This window comes from Physcomitrium patens, chromosome 4, assembly GCF_059467195.1.
Source record: "Physcomitrium patens ecotype Gransden chromosome 4, ASM5946719v1, whole genome shotgun sequence".
Classification (NCBI taxonomy): Eukaryota; Viridiplantae; Streptophyta; class Bryopsida; order Funariales; family Funariaceae; genus Physcomitrium; species Physcomitrium patens.
Genome location: NC_143413.1, coordinates 19,631,948 through 19,646,984, shown reverse-complemented (window position 1 = coordinate 19,646,984; position 15,037 = coordinate 19,631,948). Strand labels below are relative to the sequence as shown.

At 35.0% G+C, this 15,037-nt stretch overlaps 2 protein-coding genes across 8 annotated transcripts; one reads left to right on the top strand and one right to left on the bottom strand.

Annotated features, from left to right (window-relative positions):
- The first annotated feature begins 6,537 nt into the window (after positions 1-6,537).
- LOC112281069 (mannan endo-1,4-beta-mannosidase 5) lies at positions 6,538-9,215 on the top strand. Its single transcript, XM_024517236.3, has 5 exons — positions 6,538-7,453; positions 7,563-7,760; positions 7,920-8,042; positions 8,162-8,394; positions 8,592-9,215. The coding sequence occupies exons 1-5, from the start codon at positions 6,902-6,904 to the stop codon at positions 8,947-8,949; spliced, it is 1,464 nt and encodes a 487-aa protein (XP_024373004.1). The 5' UTR covers positions 6,538-6,901; the 3' UTR covers positions 8,950-9,215.
- Positions 9,216-11,677: 2,462 nt separating this feature from the next.
- Positions 11,678-14,961, bottom strand: LOC112281418 (uncharacterized). Of its 7 annotated transcripts, none has more exons than XM_090250097.1 (5): positions 14,486-14,961; positions 13,988-14,066; positions 13,518-13,690; positions 12,422-13,308; positions 11,678-12,193 (listed from the first exon to the last, which is right to left on the bottom strand). In XM_090250097.1, the coding sequence occupies exons 2-5, from the start codon at positions 13,997-13,999 to the stop codon at positions 12,012-12,014; spliced, it is 1,254 nt and encodes a 417-aa protein (XP_090106223.1). In that variant the 5' UTR covers positions 14,000-14,066; positions 14,486-14,961; the 3' UTR covers positions 11,678-12,011. The 7 variants fall into 7 exon arrangements, with proteins under 7 accessions (XP_090106223.1, XP_090106226.1, XP_090106222.1 ...); XM_090250100.1 differs by having other exon boundaries at positions 13,988-14,090; positions 14,589-14,739; XM_090250096.1 differs by having other exon boundaries at positions 13,988-14,090; positions 14,486-14,738.
- Positions 14,962-15,037: the final 76 nt, after the last annotated feature.

The window sequence follows — 15,037 nt, the reverse complement described above, 5'->3', positions numbered from 1 at the left end:
ACAATAAAATGTCAGGTAACTTGACAAATCTCTTGATTCAACCGCAGCTTGCCTACCACTTCGCCATCCAGCTCTCGCCTGAGCAAAATTCACAATGAACACCAACGGAGACCGTCAGCACTATGGCCACAACATCTGGCATTCAAGCAAGTTTCTGTAGTGATGTTGGTGTTCTGACGACTGATCCGGAACGATATTGCTGTTGAGCTTGCAGCACACATTTCCAAAAAACGACTCCCAAGCTTTAAATTTGGATTGATGCCAAAATTAGAAGTAATGCAAAATGAATTCTAGTGATTAGAGTTTCTGGCATGAAAACTTGGACAGTCCCTCAATGCAACTCCTCACACCACATCAACGTATCCACTGTCCTTGGCTCGTTTGGCTCTGCAATTGCTTAACCAAAACTGTTGTAGTGCTCACCTGCACCAACAATCCATCTCTGCTGCAAGTATTTGCACTGCATAACTACTTGTGTTGCCTTCAGTAAAAGCAGTTCACACAGTGAGGATGATTTTCACTTCCGATTGTTGATATTATTGTTGTTTTGTGAATCTTTCCGTCTTCTACACAAAAAGATGTCACTACTCAACATCCAGTTTAATGAGATATTGTCCGCCTGTCGTGCTAATAGAGACATATTTAACACTAATGAAAATCTCGTAATGAATGAATTAAAAAATATATATATATATATTTAAATTAACTACAACAAACCATTGACTTAAGTTATATATATAGATATATATATATATATATATATATATATGATGTACTAAAATCATTTGTAAAAACAATAATACTACTAAATAATCACTAACTTAAACCAACAATGAGAAGAAAACATTTCTGATTATTGACTAGATACATTAAAAAATATCAATATTAATCTAATTATTAACAAAAAATTGCAATTCTAAAATTTAAAAAAAAAAGATAAAAAAGCATATACCGATTATTATAGAAAAAAATTGTTAACTTTAGGATAATAGATTAAATAAATATTATTAAATTTCTAATATTCTTTTTAAATTTTTACATTACTACTCATATTAAAATAAAATAAATGAAAATCTAAAATAATTAAATAAGTACTCATAAGATAAAAATTAAACCTAAGATTAAAAATATCTTTAAAAAATTAAGACTTATGTTTTATTATATTCATATATAACTCAATTTTTATTTGTTAAATATTCAAATCAAAGAACCAAGTCTAAATATATACAAAACTTAACATTGGAGTAGATTATATATCTATAGAAAAATCTACTTTCTCTTAATTTCTATTTTATTTCTTTTTTAATACCAAAGATGTATATTTTAAATTATATATACTTAAGATAATTATCTTGTTAGCTTTTTAATTCTTAGAGAACAATTGTTTGATCTTTTTTTCAATTAGCACTTATAGAGGTAAGATTTAAGCTATTTTTTATATTTTCAATATTATTTATTTTATCTAGTATTGATTTCAGATATACAAACAACTTTTTAAGTAAAACTAACCAATCTAATATGATGTAATCTTTAAATTTTGTATTCTTTAGGTTTTTAACTTTTTTTCTTTAACTTTCAAAATATTTATTAACTTTTAATACATATGTAGAAATTTATGTTTTTCAACGTTACTATAAGAAATATATATATATATATATATATATATATATATATATTGAATTTAAAAAAATTTACTTGATTTAGGAAATATATTTTTAAATAATCAAAGCAAATTTCTTTTATTAATAGAGTTTTTTTAGCTTGAAATCCTTGCAAAAAATGTGTTTGGTAGTTGTACAAGTGTTTTTTGAATTTTGTTGAATTTTGTTGTGCTATTAAACAAGAATTGTAAGTAATAGATCCTAAGCACGTCTTTTCTTAATAAAATTTTTATTTGGAGTTATTTGGCATCTAAACCAGTTTCCAATATGATATTTCAATGATTGTAGAATTGTGCATTTGGTATTTTTGTAAATCATTTGGTCGGAAATGCAAAAGAGTTGATAGAAGAGTGGTTCAAAAGTAGAAGAGAATTATAAATTTTCAATATCACTCAAAGTTATTTTACTTAGATAACATTAACGGAGAAATACCTTATAAAATCCCAAAAGTATAACAATGCCTGATGGTTAAAAAAAGAATTTCTTGATTATTTTTTAACATTCTTCTCACAAAATGTAATAAATGCTTATTTTGAACAAGAAATTGTTGTTGATGATGGAAACTATTTTTTAATAATCTTAAAATCAATCACTAAAGAAATTTCTTAAGCTATATTGTTCAGTGAAAAAGAAGTGATCATTGGAAATATTACAATGAGATCCTTTTTTTCTTATTACAAAAAACTAAACAATCATAATAAATCCATCATTTTATATAAGGTGACTTTCAAGAAAATAATTTGATTTGACTATGATGCTTCTCTTTTAGTATATGGCCTATTGTTTTAGCACATTTCTTAGACAATGAAAGATAATTGTTATTGTCTTAGAATCACTGCCAAAATAAAATGTTTGTTTCTAAAAGAAACTTCAAATTTATCTCACATTATTTATGCAGCACATTGCAACTCATTTTTGACATTATGCATTCATATTGGACATTTTCACTTACCGCCAATGTTTCCTTTAATATTTTAAAACACTTCCATGTAGACTCTTGAATTTTTAGTTTCTCTTGTAAAAGCAATAATAAATTGCTATTATTTTACTTATTAGCAAATCATTATTCAATGTCACAATGAATTTTTTTAATTTAATGTGCTTCAATTGAAATAATAAATATAATTATGTCATCAAGCAATAGAGCAGCAACCATAACTAGTTGTATCCAAGGATCTTTAACAAGAATTACAGCCAAAATACTATCTAATATGTTTTATTGCATTTGGTGCCTAAAACATCAATTTAATCTTCTTATTAAAAAAAACCTGGTGTAGACATTTGTAACTTGAGTGGTTTTGATTTTACAACTTTGAAAAGAAAAATTGGTTAAATACATTGTCAAAAAAAATTCATATACTACATGAAATCAAATGACTGTATAATATTAGTATTTTATGCTAAGTAAAGTTTAAAAGTAGCTGTTGGTAAATCCTCAATAACTTTCTTTGCATGTTAACAAGAAAGAAAATAATGCATTTCCATCAAATACTTATGAAATTACATTTTATTTCAATGTTGTGCTCAGAATGATTATCTGCTCCAAACTAATGCCTCTATTTTTGAATGGTAATATTGCTATCTTTTAAAATTGATCAACAATTTTCAGATTCATGTTCTTTATATTCTTTATTCGTATTTTTTTTATTATATTATTTAATATGGAATAAGTAGGACAATATCCTACATTAGAAAGGATTACATATACACATACATTTATACTTGAGATTTTATATTTTATATTTAGATTTTTTCTTTTTTTGTAAAATAGAAACTTATAAAAAAAAAATCAAGAGATAAATTATCATTCATATATTTTAAGAAATTAGATTTTAATTAAAATAAACTATATTGAATCTACTTATAGTATTATTTATTATAAAATTTTATCTAAAGGCAATAACTTTTGGTCTCAAAATGTCCATAAAATTTTGCATCAATTTCAAATATAAAAATAATTTAATAAATAATATATATATATATATATATATATATTTAAAAAAATTATAAATCATATAGTCCACACAAACATATATTACTTTAGATTTATGTTTTTCTTTAGGCAACATTTTTTTTCTTGAATGTCACAACATATTATAAGAATTTTATATCTTTTATATATTTTTTTAATATCTTTACAAAATAAATTTAATATACATTTATACTACTCAAGATCATGTATCACCATAAATATAATATGTAACAATTTGTTTTTTGTAGTATACTACAATGTACCACTTGTTGCAATTTTTGTAGGGAATTATTCTTACAAATATGTAATGATGTTTATTTCTACTTTAGTACTACAATTACCAATGTAAAATGCATAAAGAGCTTCAAATGTGATATTAATTTTATTTATCTTTACTTAATTAAATATCTAATATATTAAAATAATTAAAAATTAAGCCTAAATATATACATATATATATTTGAATATTTATTCATTTGATAAAATATTTTAATTAATAAAAAAAATATTCAAATCATGTGCAAAATGAGAAAAAAAAGAAAAAAAAAGAAAAAAACACATCAATGATATTTTACAATCAACTTAATACATTAGTACATTAAACAAGTACGTTTTTTTTTTTTTTTTTTTCAAGTCTTTTATACAATACAAATAATTACTTCTTATAAATTTATCAATATTAAATAAACCTTTTTAGAATTTTCAGAATACCATTCTAAATAAGATATTAAATGAGATACAAAATAAATACTTTATTTATAAGAGTTTATTATATTGACCTACTATTACTAAAATTAAAACAATCGTTATTTCAAGTTGCTCCATTTTAGCCTTTTCTAAGAGTTTCATTTACTACCTCTCACCTCCTTGTCAAACCAACACATTATCTAATACAAAATTGAAGAATTATTGAGAGAGTGCAAAGCCTTAGATCATGTGGGAATAGACCAAAGAAAAGATATGTGGATTGATTTAAGTTTTAAGTTGGTTGATTTTATATTCTTTTATTTATATTCATGTAAGAAATTATATAAGTAGATATTAGAATACTTATTCTACTTTAAAGATATGCTTATTCTATAAAGTAGGGCCTTTTGTATGATTCTATAAGCCATTGTGTTTTACCTTATGCTTTATTTATTTAGATTTTTAATAAATTTTATTTCTCAAAACTCCTATTAAAAAATCTAAGATATTAAAAATGAATAAATTAAGGCACTCTCTTATTGTTAATGAAACTAAAATAAATAAATAATGGATGATCTATTCAGCATCTTTTACAATTAAAAATATATAATTTCTACTTAAAAACTAATCTGCACATTCATATATGCATCTAGTTTTTAATCTAATTTGAATATGAATAGTTTTTTAAATAATCATTTTAAAGTAGTGATTGGATACTTCTTTAGTTGATACAAAACTGGTATAAAAACCATGTCTACAGTACACTGGTGATATTTCATAAAATTATGTATCTTAACAAGATTCAATTTTAAAGTAAAAACTTAAAAGTAATCAGCCGATGGATATAGCAACAATGCCCAGCAATCAGTTGAATTCTATTCTTGCTTCAACAGTGGGTTTGTACAACGAGGTACTTCCATTTGCAGAAATCGCGGCAAAGTCACAAGCAAGAGTACATTTATAACTCAATTACCTCTAGACTCAGTGGCGATATCAATATAAAGAGGCTAGACGACGAAAGATGTTGACTTTGGGGTCACTAATGTTAGTTGACGCCGTTTGCGGAGGTGAATCTGCGCTCCAAGTGAATACCCCTTCATCGCCTCCTCCCTCCAACTCATGATGAATACGGCAATTTAACTTGTTTGCAAAATGAGCCTGAGTACTTTGGCTGCAATAGGCGGGGTCTGAAGTAAATGGTCGATTCCCTTATGTAGTAGATGAAGACTCCCTTAGATTTCGCCATGATCCAGAGACTGGTGCCGCACCGCTCCGGCGTAATACTCGCCTGCCGTATCCCGCCCACTAGAAGAGGCCGGTGAGAATTCCCGAGCGGCATCCGCAAACTTTCAGACGTTACCGCCGAATGAACCGATTAAGGATTCGTTGTGCCTTTAATTTGTACCACCCTAAATGAAGAATATCGATAGGGTCCTCATCTTGAAAATCCTGGATGAATGACTCAGAGGCGTTGGTTGAGGGCGAGTATGAACTTTTCGGTTACCATCTCTCTAACGTCGTCAGACATGTATGTAACTAACCGGACCTAGCTCTTACTAAGATTCGAAATGGTTGTGTCAGAATTTTGGTTGAAAACTGGTTTGGTTCTGAGAAAAACTGAATAAAATTCCCCCCAGCTAGAGAGGTCTTCTGAGTCCCTCAGCTTGAATAGCTCAAGAAATGTAATTGTATATTTTTATTTTGTTTTGAGGTCGACGAGCAAGTTCAAAGACGACCCTTGGCAATTTTGGCGGGCTTGTGTTCACCTAAACAAAAAGAATATGCGGCTGAAATAAGAGGACGAACAAGGATTCTACTGATCACAGAGCCAATTACCTGGCTGATCGCTTGGGTTGTATAATTTAAACGGTATCCATTTGGCTTTACACTTGGCACCGTTCTGATGAAAATTCGTGATTGCCACCGAAAACTAAAAAAGCACTCAAATTTAATTTGTTAATCTCTAACTTAGGAACGATCTGGAACTGGAGGGGCTGGTACCTTTAACGGGAGCAGTATGGTCCTTGGATTGTGCCGTGGACTCCTCGCCTCCGAGGGATGCTAAGAAAACGCCGAACACAAAGAATGTAAATTTATTACTGAATAAGCCTGTACATTTTCAAAGCAATTCTTCCGCTCCACGTCAGTCGCTCGTGCTATTTCCAGGAACTTTATATAATTCACATGTTCTTCCTCGTTCACTCAGAAGTCCTCGATCAGTCGATGTGTGGCGTAGGAAACCAGCTCAATATAATATGTTCATGACGCATGCCAGTGTCCTGCCTGTGTACCTTAAATCGCTTATACGCATTCAGCTCTTCGGATAGTTTGCAGTGTCGTTCCTTCGTGTATCATCCACAGTCATCTGTGACAGTATAGTTTGAAGCATTATCATGCTTCGGTGTTAGGATTGGTGCACTTGTGCATATCTGCACAGAAACATCTCGATGTCTTCTGGGGTTGCTGTTATCAGGAACGAAGCATCAAGCAGGTAGGGCGACGGGGTAAATGATCTGAGCTGGGCTTTCTACGCCTTTCGTGCTTTTTCTACGTGGTTTTGCACTCTCAAATCTAAGTCAGAATGACTTCAGCCATGAGAAAATCTGACACACGGCCTGTGGACCTCGCACTTCTGCTCGGGTTGATTATCATCGTCGCGTCGACCTGGACCTGCGCTAACGCAGGAGCGTCTACAAATGATTTTACGGTTGATGACTCAGATGACCGGGATTTCGACTCGTTCGCGTCGCAATACTACACGGCCTCTGAGGAAAGTGGAAACGACATTCTCGACACAGAGTCGAACAGTGATTACATTGATCCAGGATCAGATCGAATAACATTGGCTTCCAATCACCCTATCCAGCCGACTCCGGTGTGGAGAGGCCGGTTCGTTCAGGCGAGAGGCCAGCAGTTCGTGTTGAATGGAAAAAGGCTATTTGTGAATGGCGCTAATATGTACTACCTAATGACTTTAGGTTCGTACCCTGAAGGAAGGCGTCTGGTGACGGAAATCCTAAGGGAATCTGCTGGCCTTGGTGTTACCGTCGTTCGCATCTGGGCTTTTGCCGATGGTGACGCTAACTACAACCTCCAAACGCGGCCCGGCGTCTACACAGAAGCTGTATTCCAGGTACTTGCTGCATAATAACACATTTCCAGCTTTCTTATTTCGCTGCATCCCGAGTTCTTACCCAGTGCATACAAATCCTAACTGGTTAATACTGCTCTCTTCTTCACAGGGTCTAGACTATGCGGTGGCCGAGGCCAAGAAGGTCGGGATTCGGCTGATTCTGAGTTTCGTGAACAACTATGCCGACTACGGTGGCAGGAAACAGTATGCCACATGGGCGCAACGCTATGCAGGGAAATGGAACGCTAAAGAAGACGATTTCTACACTGATGGCACCATCCGGCAGTGGTATAGGAATCACATCAGGGTACGGTTGCACATCTTTTTACAAATGTGTGGTCTATGCTGATTGCGGTTGACAACTATCAAGTGCACATTTACAGTCATTGGTCAGTCAGGTGCATTTCATGAACCGATCCGCATCGGTCGATCCCATCTCTAATACTTGCGATATTGGTGATAACAGAAAGTTATTACGAGGGTTAACACGTACACGCGAGTGGCCTACCGCAACGAGCCTGCCATTTTTGCTTGGGAGCTGATGAACGAGCCCCGTTGTGAATCGGACAAGAGTGGGAATGTCTTGCAGGTGGGAATCTGTACTTCACATATGCATGTTCTGCCTCTTTTCTTCCCATGCTTGAGTATATTGCCAGTCACGAGTGCCAACGCCCCTAAAGCGGTGGATTGGGATTCCCTGTGCTGCAGAGATGGATTCAGGAAATGGCTAGATTCGTCAAGTCCCTTGATAGGAATCACATGCTGGAGGTCGGACTGGAAGGGTTCTACAGCTCGCAGGTGGCTCCGGATTCGATCTATTCACAGAAAGCCAATCCCGGCCACCCATCTAATTATGCTTCTCAATTTGGAACCGACTATGTTCGCAACAATCTAATCCCCGGGATCGATTTCGCCACCGTGCATTCATACCCCGACAGCTGGTAATCATGCAGAATTACTCCCCACATGAAATTCCTCCGATAGTGTCTTGTCGTTTGCAGTAGTTGTTTCTCTAGCATTGACCGCACAAACATTTGCGGCGATGCACTGACCCTCTCAGAACGTCCCTATGCGGAATCCGAGAGTCACGAAACTAGTCGATTACCGAACTTACACATGCGCAATCGATTGAATGCAGGTTGCCCAACCGCAGCGAGTATGATAGGAGGGCGTTCATGGCGTTGTGGATTAGGACCCACATCAGCGACGCGAAGTACAAACTAAACAAGCCTGTATTGTTCGCTGAGTACGGGAAGTCGGACAGGACCCCAGGCTACAACCCCAGCAATCGATACAACGACATGGCGGACATGTTCAACGCGGTGTATGCGTCGGCGAGAAGCGGGGGCCCAGCCGCGGGCGCGATGGTCTGGCATTTCGTCCCTAAGTCTCTGAAATACAATCTCGCAGATGGTTACGGCATCGTTATATCGGAAAATCCAGCGATCGCCACGCTTATGCACCGCCAGTCGGCCCGGATGGCGAGACTGCGCTAGGCCCACCGACTACTGTCCATACCAGCATGTATATTAGATCTCACTAAAACTGCCGCACCATCACCATTTTTGTTGTAGCAGCAGCATCATGTGTTGATTCTATTGCTACAACCTGGAGCCCATTTGGAGGCAAGGCCGATTCGCAAAGCCGCACGGTTACCTCCATCTCGTGGTTTCCCCCTTTAGACTAGCCCATTTGAATATCGATCCTTCCGAGAAATGATATCAAACTTCTATACTTACATAATTAATGAGTGTATTCTTTATCCTTTGTCCTCTCTGTAGATGATTGTTATCACACTGTTCGGTTAGTTTGTTGAGAAGAACGATGTTATGTTGTCCTTGTGTGAGTGCCGCTGTTATCTCCATGATGAGAATCAAATGTGTAGTTTTAGTTCTATCCTCAAATTGTGTGCGTATTGATGCACACTTCTCATTGACTTGAGCAGATTTCTCTTTTTATGCGCACTTGAATGTTGATACTTTTGTGAACTTGTGGTTGGAACAAACAACAGCAAGCATTCGTATACTGGCAATGTTTATGTTGATTTTCTATTTCTTGTGAATTTTCTTAGTAAAAATTATGAATTGGTGTTCCTGTTATTTATTCTGAAATCTTTGGGTAACTTGGTGGCACCTCCCAAACAATTGTATACTTCCAATTGATATTCAAATAATTTTTGTAAGTAAATTCATAAATTTTTAGCTTGCTTGTACATGTTATCAGAAGAGAAGGCAGAGTTGGTTATCACTAAATTTTCTACCTGCATGCCTTAGTTGCTAGTAGGAGAGAAGATAAATGATTTAAATCAATTAAACTTGTTTTGTTGTCAAGATTGTGCACTGTAGATTACATAGATAGGATCAACCATAACCCAACAAGAAATCGTGGATAACTTATATTTTTACCATGACGTCATTAGCAACCATAAGAAAATTAATAACCACAACATCCATATTATGCATACCATTCCCTGCCAATTAGACTTGATAAAATTGTGAAGCATATTACAATTTAATTACATAATTAGATTTGATATTTTGGATAATCACTATAAATTAAATTTTAAGCATGAAATTATTATTTTTGATATTTTATAATAATTGCTAGTATCATATTATATAATTTTATTGTGCACATTTTTCAAAAATTCACATCCATGTAGATAAGTTGTCCAAGTATAAAATTCTTATTTATGATGTTAAGAATAATTCTTTTAAGTCTCATGATACTTCTAAGTTTGAGTTCAAGAATAATCTATTCTATTTTGAAGGTCAATTATATATTCCAAAAGGCAAAATACAATTGTGTGTTCTACAATCTCATCACAACTTTCTAGTAGTCAAATATTTTGGATACAACAAGACTTTAGAGCTAATGCATAGAGATTTTTTGTGGCTTCAAATGTGGAAGGCAATTAAAGACTTTGTACATTCATATGACATTTATTCAAGATAAAAAATTCATCATCAACAACCTTATAAGCTTCTTCAACAATTACTTATTTTTAAAAAATCATATTCTTCTATTTCTATGGATCTTAGTGTATATCTTTCAATTTTAGGTATTTATGATTCTATTTTTGTGATAATAGATTGTTTCACCAAGATGGAATATTTTGTACTATATATAAAATCTATTGCAAGTAAAGAAACAACTAAGCTTTTCATTGATAGTATGTATTGCTAAAATGGATTACTAAAGGATATTATATTAAATAGAATGACTTATTTTGTATTAAGATTTTAGAGAATTCTTTTTAAGCTTCTAATGATAGATATAAATCTATCTTTGGCTTTTAATCTTCATTTCAATAGACAAACAAAGTGCATAAATCAAGTTTTTGAGCAATATTTGAGGTGTATTATCAACTACCAACAAGATGATTGAACAACTCTTTTTTCATTAGTAAAGTTTCTTATAATAATATAATATATTTTTCTATGCAACAAACATTTTTTTTTTTTTGCTAATTATGATTATCATCTATAACTTAATACTTTTGATTTCTCAAAAGTTGATGATCTTGCCGCAAAATATTTGACAAATTATTTATTTAAACTACATACAATAATGAAGGCACAACTAAAAGAAACTCAAGAACAAAAAAAGACCAACGCCGATACCTATCGCAAAGAGCAACTTCAATTCTATATTGACAACAAGGTAGGTTATTTCATTGCAATATCAAGACTAATTGCCTTGGTGACAAGTTGGATTAATGTAGATTTGGACCATTTCATATATGTGAATAAATCAAATTTTAACCAATCTAAAAAAAATTTAAAAGAATTTACAAAAAAACATAAATAATTTCTAAATTAATCTCAAAGAAATGTAATAAAGAAATCCTAAAAAAATATAAAAATAAATCTTAAAGAAATAAAAATTATCTTTTAAAAATATTATAAATAGAAAATTTTAAAGAAATAATAAAAATATCTTTTAAAATTAATAAAAATAGAAAACTTAAATAAATCCTAAATAAATTTTAATCAAGTCATAATTTAATCTTAATTGAAATCTTAATTGAAATCATAAATCTTGGAATGTGTTCATTAAGAGATATTGGAAGATTAAGTTCTTGGAAGGACTAAAAAACGTAGTCTAAATAAAGTTGACTTTATAAAATTAAAACACGATTTATTTAGAAGTGTGAGCCGAAAAACTTAAATCTCCTAAGTGTCAAAGAATATACAACTAAGTCATCATTTAGTATCTTGGATCTTCGAAAAACAAATATTCCTCACATGCTTTATTATCACAGAGAAAATACAGATCACATGCAGAAGCACAAACACACCACAGGCTATTCAAAGTAACCCATATCATAAGCCTGCAGAAAGTTATTTGGCAATGTGAAGGTCCAGATCTCAATTCCCTGCACTTTTGTACACTACTTAGTTTCAAGGTATTCAGCACAAACGCGGTTTACACAGGAATGTTGTGGTGATACGTTACAATTGGAACTGTAGAAACTTTGCAGACAATACCGCGACCTGGCATGTTTGGCACTGAACCTAAAAGTGCAGTTAGGCTGTTTGTGCAATGCACCATTTTGTTAGATCTTTGTTGTTGAGCTGCTTTTGCATGTCATGACATCCTTCGCCTTCTTGTAAACAAGCTTGTTTATCAACGAAAGATCTGCTGTACTGCTCGACACGAGTGGCCAGCGTATGCGAGCATTGGTCTTCTTGCCTTGCTGCTCAATCAAGTCTGCATTCTGATCATTCAAGAGGGTATCTGCGTTGAGACATGCAACTGAAGCAGATTAGGGTTTCACTCGATAACCTAACATGGTAAAACAAAACCTATCCTTCTCATTGATATACGTCATATCAGAAGGCAGAGTTGAAGGGTTGGGATAATGTTTCGGTAGGCAGCTGATGAGTTGAGATTTTCTTATCACAGCCTCTCAGTTCTAATGCTGTGAATTTAAGGTAGAAAAGATGAGATTGAAGCATTTTTCACCTAGTAGAGGATCTGAAGATGCAGGTGGTGTCAGCAACTTTCTAGTTGCAAGCGAATGTTGAGCTCTTAAAGTTCTGACCACTATCTCCTTTTCTACCTCCTCCCTTACACGATTCCTTGGCTTCCTTTGCAACCTTGAATGCCTGGACCACCTGGTGGTACATTTCGCATCTTCTCCACCTTTTCCTTCTCGAAGTATGGAACCAGCGCCGCTATCTAAGTCCGAGTGAGGGGGCAATGTGGGTTTCCGTAGACTTGTATCCCATGCGTTTTCTCTCAACCTTCTCGAAGCTCTCCTGCTAGGAAAGTCATTCTTCTGGAGGGACTCAGAGTCGAGGGCGTCTTTTGATAGAATTTGAAAGTTCTTGGTCTTTGGGTCGCTTCCTCTCCTCTGCGTTTTGCTACTAATCTGCAGCATGAGCGCGGAAGAATCGCCAGGTACTGCTGCGGTAGGTTTCACAGATAGTGACGGTCTTGTGACCGCGGCAGCCTTTGAATTGGCAAACGGTGCACTCAATCTAGCGTGGAAGTTGTGACGATGTTGCTCCCCTAAGTGTTTCAGACTCATAAACGTCCAAGATGAGAATTCGTTGAATTCGGCGGAATCAGAAGTTTGGGTTTCCGAGAAGCTCGAACTACTCGATGCAGCATTCCTGGGAAGGTCACGATGAAGAGCTGGGGTGGACAGAGGCTCTTGTAGCTCTTGAAGAATGTGTTTCGAAGGTTTGTACGATACGAGTTTGGTTTTCGCCTCTGGAAACTTCCCACTGTACAGGTGGAAGCTGACAGGCATTCCGAGATGCTTTTCGAAGCGACCTGTGTTTAGAAGAGAATTGGATCTTCCCAGCATGTAGCCATCGGTACTGGCAACTGCCATTACTCCCATCCTGACAAGCAGTGGTAATGGTTGTGAAAAAGTTGCACGCTCCCCAAAGAATACCAATGAGCGACACGCACTATCGACTTATTTCAAGTACAGAACAGGAAGATCATATTTTCAAGTTTTGGCTAAGACGAATGGGAGCGTCTCAATTCAAGAAGGAGATGAAAATAAGACTAGAAAACAGCAGATGTGTAAAGAGAGATGAGTGCGCACCCTTCACAAAACCAGCAGGGATTGTTAGAGTTTGTTGAAGTTGAATGGCTATTCTTCGTAGATGGTTCCATATGCAAACCTGACCCCTTGCATCGTGGACACTTCGATGGCTCTCCGTCTGCCTTGCCAAACGCCTCCGCAGCATTCTCCGCAAGCAAACGGGCTGATTCGAGCTGCACATCAGTTGCAAATCAGAACGGACATTTGATCATTGAATGTCGGAAAGTACAGTAACTTGTGAAGCGAATTTCGAAGCAAATGCGCATTCTACAACTGCGTAGTGTCACGGTAGCTTCAGAGTTCGAAGAGTAATTCTCTTGTGCACAAACTTCTATTGTGAAAACTTCACACTAGAGATAGAGAGATTGCATACTAAATATTTGTGCCACTAAACATTGATACTGTAATAGTAATTTCGCACGTTTTTCTTTTCTTAATAAGAACCGATAGATGAAGCGAAATGGAATTACCAACACGCCCATGCCGCCCAGAAGCAGGAATCAAACTTCAGGTCCCATGCCTTTCAATGAGACAACGAATAACAATACACTGAGGAGGACGTGGTTATAAACTCTGGTGAAGTGTTGTGCAACAGAAACCCACCCTCCCCTCAGGCCAGGAGCAATTACGCAATAAAACACAAAAAAGAAAAAAAAAAAAAACTTGGAATGCAGTACACGTTTCAGTAACAAATTGAAAACTTGACAATTGATACACATCACGAAATCTGTGATGACCTTTCTAGAAAACGGAACGGTTTCAAAGCAACCGTGATCAAATCAAGAGGTCTCCTCATACATGGTGACCACAACACGTGATCTCTATTCCTTGAAACTCTATTAAACATTCCTCTCACGAAGAAGATTGAGACATGGTGAGGAACTAAGAGCACTAACTTTGAACTCTCGCTGCCAGAGAGCACCTAAAATTAGTATTCACAAAGCACGGACAAGATAAGCTAATTGTACCAGTAGCAAATTCCCAGCGCAAAAATTCCTCGAACTCCACAACCAACACGATGCCCCTTCTTCCCTACAGAAATCACAGATTCTGATTCACCGAGCACTGCACCTTACGTGAAGGAGATTCTGATACCCTGCTATTGCCGACGTCGAGTATGAGTGGCAATTCTCTAAGCAGTCTAATGAACAATGTTCCTATGCAGCAATTCCAGTGATGGATATCGACCCACACGCTTGCGATGCCCTTCGTGCAGCTGTAAATGCGATCCGAGGCGCTGGAATTGGGCGTGGCGATCAAATGTAGACCTCCAACGTCAATCCACTGGAACATGCGGCCTCCATCGAGCCTTTCACTACCGCCACATACGTGTACGTATGTATATGGGTACTACTCTCACAGCTTTCGTTCGCGGAATTAGCTGCTATGTTTTTCAACTTAAAAAGGGTTTGACTCTGTAATTCACATTTAAAATACACACCTGAATATTATCATCGGCTTTATAAAAGCGGAAATACGATTTTATAATGTAATAGAATGGATGAGAACTGCGATGGAAA